General features: G+C 48.0%; 1 protein-coding gene across 1 annotated transcript; it reads left to right on the plus strand.

Annotated features, from left to right (window-relative positions):
• The first annotated feature begins 755 nt into the window (after window positions 1–755).
• Window positions 756–5,559, plus strand: LOC134434628 (serine/threonine-protein kinase PAK 3-like). Its single transcript, XM_063183283.1, has 3 exons — window positions 756–946; window positions 3,629–3,766; window positions 5,095–5,559. The coding sequence occupies exons 1-3, from the start codon at window positions 902–904 to the stop codon at window positions 5,179–5,181; spliced, it is 270 nt and encodes an 89-aa protein (XP_063039353.1). The 5' UTR covers window positions 756–901; the 3' UTR covers window positions 5,182–5,559.
• Window positions 5,560–5,819: the final 260 nt, after the last annotated feature.

Genomic DNA, 5,819 nt, shown 5'->3' on the forward strand with positions numbered 1-5,819 from the left:
TTCAAAAGCTGATGTGCCTTTCCTCAGAAAGGTCCTGCTCTGCAAGTGTTGGAGCAGCACGCTCTTCCTCTCAGTGGCCATTACTGTTCTGCCCTTACTCCCCATTCCCCTGGAGAGGGAATCTTTTCGATTCTTTGTTTCCTTTCTTTTGTGATGAAATCACATCACTCATTTTTGCCCTCCTGTTTCTGTTTTCTTGCTCAGTGCCTGCAAGGATTGGATTTTCTTCATTCAAACCATGTCATCCACCAAGATGTGAAGAGCAGCAACATCCTTCTCAGAACTGACGGTTCTGTCAAGCTGGGTCAGTATATTCTTGGTCAGGTGCAGCGTTCCAGGGATGTGGGTGTGGGGCTGCTTGGAGTGACTGCCATCTCCCCAAAAATGCTGCTGGTGGCAGTGCAGGGACCCCTGCTGCGAGCTGAGGGCACAGTTGCAACGTGCACAGAGGTATAAGGAACCACAAGCAGTCAAGAGTGGCCTTGCTCTGTGTGTGTCCCTTCTAGACAGAGGGATCTACAATCTAAAGCTTCAGGGGACTAAAGTCCACTGCTGTGAGCAGCATTAAGAAACCTGGGTTTTTTTGGAAGTGGCCAATTCCATACTCCCTTGGCTAAAGCCCCAAGGAAATCGAGTGTGGACAGTTCTCCAGGAGATTCAACAGCACATTCTTAGCCTGAGAGTGGGGAATTCTTTTGCTTGGTTTCCTAATTGGAGCTGGCTTTCACGGTTTGTTTTTTTCTCCACAGCTGACTTTGGCCTCTTTGCTCAGCTCAGCCCTGAGCAGGGCAGACGGAGCTCCGTGGCCGGCGCTGCTGGGTGGCTGGCGCCTGAAGTGGTGACAGGTCAACCATGTGGCCCCAAAGTGGACATATGGTCTTTGGGAATTGTGGGCATCGAAATGGTGGAACAAGAAGTTCCTTCCTGGAATGCAACTCCTGTCTTGGTAAGGTGCAAATACTCACTGATCCCACTGTCTTTCTCACCTGTCCCATGTTCTGTGTGCCATTGGACAAAATCCCATTGCCATCTGCTGGCACCACTTCCACCGAGGTCCCCTTCTAAAAATGCCCCTGCAGCACATCAGCATCTGCTGTAGCTTTGGTTGTATCAGAAAGGGAAGTGGCAGTTCAGAAACCTAACCAGTTCAGAAACCTGCCATTTTGCCCTCCAGCCGTGCCTGACATTTCTCACATGTTTTTTGAACAATGCTGGAACTCTGTTTCTGAAGGACAAGAATTTTTCAGTGTACAGGGTAGACATGTAATAAATATCCTGAGAAACAGAGATTAGACCTTCCCAGTTTCAATTTTATAGAAAACATAGGAAAAAAGGAAAAAGAAAAGTAAACAAAAAAGGAAAAGAGAAAAAAACCTACTACCAAAGCAATGCCCAAGCAGTTCTGCTTGCTTTTTCATTTTTTAAATCCAGCTCTTCTCTTCCATTCTGTAGCATCTTTTCCAAATCCTGTGGTTGTTGAAACTTTCAGGCTTTCAAGTCATCTGTACATTGTTCAGTCACGTGTGTGGGTGGCCTGGATAAGTTTTGGATGTGTTTTTCTCCGACTGCAGTTAGAATTGTTTGCCAAACCCTTGGCTGTTTCTGGGTACTTTAACAAGTTGATGAGCTTGCAGGCAGGTGCCTGGGCTGGGATCCAGCGTGGGCAGTTGACACCGGTGCTGTGTTTCTTTACCTCAGGAGCAGGGCCATCCCTGGCCTGCAGTGTTATAATGACAGGGAGGGCTCCAGCTCCCCACCATGGCCAGTGGCTGAGCTCAGCTGAGAGTCAGGATAAAACCCTCTTTCTCACCTCTGGTGATGTGGGAAAAGGACAGAAAGCCGCATAAATTATTTGTACACAAGGGGAGTGCATTGCCATTTCTGGCTTTGAAATTCTCCTTTGGGTTGAAGAGGATAATAGCAAAGTCTCTTTGGTCACCATCTATTTCAGTGCCATGAGCACAGAGTTATCATGACAGTGGTGGGCATTTTTATGGAGACTCCAAGGCCTCTTGCCATTGTTCTTTTTGTCTATTTGAGATGGATTCTGCAAGTTGAGGTTTGAATAGTTCCACGTTGGTGTCTTATGTTTCTAAATACCATCTTGCAAAAGCAGAATGAGCTCTCTCCCTCTGACTTGTCAGCGTGTTAGAGCTTGGTTCCACATGAACCACACTGGATAATGATCAGCTGATGTCTTGCCAATCTACACTATAATTCCTTGGCCTGAGGAGTATCAGAAAGACCTGCTGAGCTCCATGGACACTGTCAGCTGCATGGAAGTGAGCATCCTTGGCCTTGCTGAAGAAACTGGAGCTCAGCTTAGGTTAGATGCTCTTGAGCAGGAGAAAGGCTGGAATTGTCAGGTGTTTCCAGAGGCCTGCGTGCCCAGAGGGACTGAGTTCTGGGGAGCAGCTGGATGTTTCTGCACATCATGGAAAGGGATTGCCAGACAGCTCAAGCCTCACCACAGGCAAACACTCCCCAGCTCTTCTCAGGCAACATTTGCTTTGGGTTTCAAGTTGTTCCCACTTGTCTGTCTGTGAAGATGCCCCTAAAACTACAAGGCAAGCCTCTCAGAACTGGTGTTACATTTCCAGAAATGAAGAAAAGAAGGCCAAACACATGAAAGTTGCTAAGGCACTGGTTTTTAGAGAGGAACTTAACCCCCTGTGCAGTTTCTTCTCACTGGGAAACGTGCCTGAAACCCGGGCATGAGGGTGTAAAGGCCACAGAGTCTCTTCTGCTTCTTGTGCAGTGCTGCTGAAACACTCAGTGACCGTGTTTCTCTCCCAGCCCAAGCCACATTCTGCACGTCACCAAGCCAGAGCCTGGTGATGTGGAGAGCCTGCCAAAACCTCCCATTTGTTTCCTGGCACTTTCTGGGATGGTCCTACCATTCATGCATTGACTTGAGTAGCCAAATGAGTCGAGGGTGACCGTAGGGATGGAACCTCTCCTTCTGATTTGACCATGAAAGGTTTTTCTTTTCCATGTAAGGAAAGCAGAAATTTTCAGACTGCTGAGAAACAGAGCTGCAAGTGGCTCCTGTGTGTCCAAGCAGGCGTTTTCATCCCAGTATATTTGTGCATGGATCATAATGTGTCTGTGTTGAAGATGAGATTCCAAAGATTTGTTTCCTTACCTGAGGAATACCTGGTGGATTTCCTTTCTTTCCCTCCAATTCCCATTGTTTTCAAGAACAAAGCAAAAAGCTTGATTAGGTTTGTTTTGTGGCAGCGTTGCTTAAGGGACCAAGAAGCACTGCAGAAATACTTTCCATGTACTGACCCTTGGATACAGTAGAGTTAGTATAGCAAAGTCCTTCTTCCAAAAAGCCTCTCAAGCTGGTATGAATCGTCAGGGAAGGAAATGTGCTTGTGCTGATGTAGTTCCCACTAATTAGGTCAGGCAATGAAATCAGCTGCCAAGGCAAGATCTGTGAGATGTTGGAGAGGCTGTGGCTGCATCAGGGTTTGGGTTTTTCGCTTGGTAAAGGAAAGTCATCTCTGGGTCTCTGCAAGGGCAGAAACTGCCACTGCAGAGTGGAGCTTAATCAGTGGGATCTGGGAGAGCAGTGACAGATGGGAAAGAAGCAGGTGGAGCCTGGTGTCTCCTTTTTCCCCAGCCCCAACTCCTGATAGCCACAGGAGGAAGACAAAAGCTGCAGCAGCCCAACCTATTTTCATCTTGCCTGCGTGACTTCCTGAGCTGCTGCCTGCAGAGAGACGAGGCGCGGCGCTGGTCTGCCAAGGAGCTCCTGCAGGTAACATGTGAAGGGGCTGCAGGTGAAACAGGCTCTGAGGGATGGGCTCCTCCTCCACTCACGCCCAAGGCAGCAGATGAGCCCCCTTCCTCCTCACCTCCACTCTTGGTGCTCTTCAAATGAAAACAGTGAGGAATCCTAGACTGGGCTGGGCTGGCAGGGCCCTGCAAATGTCCTCTGGTGCAAGTGTCCTGCAATGAGCAGGGACATCTTTAAAGACATCAAGTTTCTCAGAGCCCTTTCCCACTGGAGCCGAAATGGTTGCAGGGATGGGGCACCTACAACCTCTTGGGGCAAGCTGTGCCAGGGTCACACCATGCTCCGAGTAAACAAGTTCTGATTAGATCCTATTTGTGTTAAAAAATATTCACCCACATCCTATTGTAACTGGCTCTGTTAAAAAAGATGTCCTCCACTTTCCTCAAAGCCACTCTGAAGTTTTGGAAAGTGGCAATAAAGTCGCCCTGGGGCCTGTTCTTGACAAAACTGAGCAACCCCACCTCTCTCTGCATTTCCTGAGTCAGAGAGGTCCTCTGGCTGTTTCTGTCACCCTCTTTTGTAATTTGGTGGGGTGTTCAGTTTTATGTAATGGCAAAAGAATTGAAGTAGAGCAATGCAGGGTACAGAGACATGAAATGGTGGTGGAGGAACCCAAGGAAGCCAGTCCCAGCCTAGGGGTCAGAGATTTGGCTGTGGGCAGGAGGGGCTGTGGGGGCTCACTGTGAGCCTCTGAGGGGCCCTGGTTTGTGCCCCCCAGCCCACCCTCAGAGGTTTCTCCCATGAAAATAGGGACAGCTGGGAGGGACTTGTCCCAGCCCCATCTGCTGCCTGGCACGCTCAAGCAGACAGGAACTGTGCCAGGGTTGCTGCCAGGTTGTGTGGCAGAGAGGGAACTGCAGGGCCCAGTGCCACTGGGCTGGCCCTGCTGGGAAGGAAGGTGCCATCCAGCACACGAGGGGCAGGGCATGGAAAGGCAGACACTGCTTTCTGTCCCTGTGGCAATCAGCACACTGCCTGTCTTTCAAAGAGAGGAACCAATGGAGTTTCCTGAAAAGAAGAAACTCCAAGGACAGAAAGCGCCATTTCTAGAGCACTGGCAGGGCTAAAATCTCAGCAAGATGAAGACACCTGTATAAATGGATGAGTGGGATTCGTGGCCAGGTTTGCCTGTGATGGCAAAGTCTGCACATAAAGATGGAGGTGTAGACAGTCCCATTGTTCCTCTTCCTGCATCCTTCTAGGAGCAGGAGGAACCCTGTGAAGCACTGAGCTTGGAAAGTCATGGTTCATTGTTTTTTGTTGATCTGGTTTTTTTTCCCTTTGGGCAGCATCCATTTGTAAGATTTGCTGAGCCTGCGTCCAGCCTGGTGCCACTGATTGTTTCAGTGAAGAAGAGGAAGGAGACAAGAATGTGACAATCACATCAGGACCATTTATTCCTCAATCAGTTTAGAGTAGGATTGTAGGTTAGGATTAGGATTAGGATAAGGATTAGGATTAGGATTAGATTAAGGATAAGGATAAGGATAAGGATAAGGATAAGGATAAGGATAAGGATAAGGATAAGGATAAGGATAAGGATAAGGATAAGGATAAGGATAAGGATAAGGATAAGGATAAGGATAAGGATAAGGATAAGGATTAGGGTTAAGGTAAGGGTTAGGGTTAGAGTAGGATTGTCTAATAGGACTGCAGAGTAGGATTGAAAATCAATAAAGTTTCTGAAACCACAACTCACCTTGAAGATTCCCTTCCTTCTCACTCTGCGAATAAACTCGAGAATTCCTTCTGAATTGTCTGTTGTTTCTTAAAGGTGGAAAGTGAAACAGTGTCTTTGGCATGGTGTGAAAGTGGGGAAGGATGTTCTTCATTCATCCTCTCCAGACCACACTGCCTTTGGAATATGGCCCACTGGTCTGTTTTTGGCCATCTTTGGTACTTCTATTTTAGGCAGAAAGGGCAATGGCATTTAAAGGCAAAAGCACAGGAAGAATGGGGCAGCCCAAACATCTTATACAGATGCAGGCCTTCAGCTGTGACTGGAGAGCATTGG

The sequence above is a fragment of the Melospiza melodia genome, unplaced genomic scaffold (assembly GCF_035770615.1).
Source record: "Melospiza melodia melodia isolate bMelMel2 unplaced genomic scaffold, bMelMel2.pri scaffold_45, whole genome shotgun sequence".
Lineage (NCBI taxonomy): Eukaryota > Metazoa > Chordata > Aves > Passeriformes > Passerellidae > Melospiza > Melospiza melodia.

Excerpts from the sequence above, each read along its gene's own strand:
- LOC134434628 (XM_063183283.1), top strand. The coding sequence starts at position 902 with ATGGTGGAACAAGAAGTTCCTTCCTGGAATGCAACTCCTGTCTTG. Across the intron at positions 947-3,628 it reads GGAATGCAACTCCTGTCTTG|CCCCAACTCCTGATAGCCAC; the intron begins GTAAGGTGCAAA and ends CTTTTTCCCCAG. Across the intron at positions 3,767-5,094 it reads CTGCCAAGGAGCTCCTGCAG|CATCCATTTGTAAGATTTGC; the intron begins GTAACATGTGAA and ends CCCTTTGGGCAG.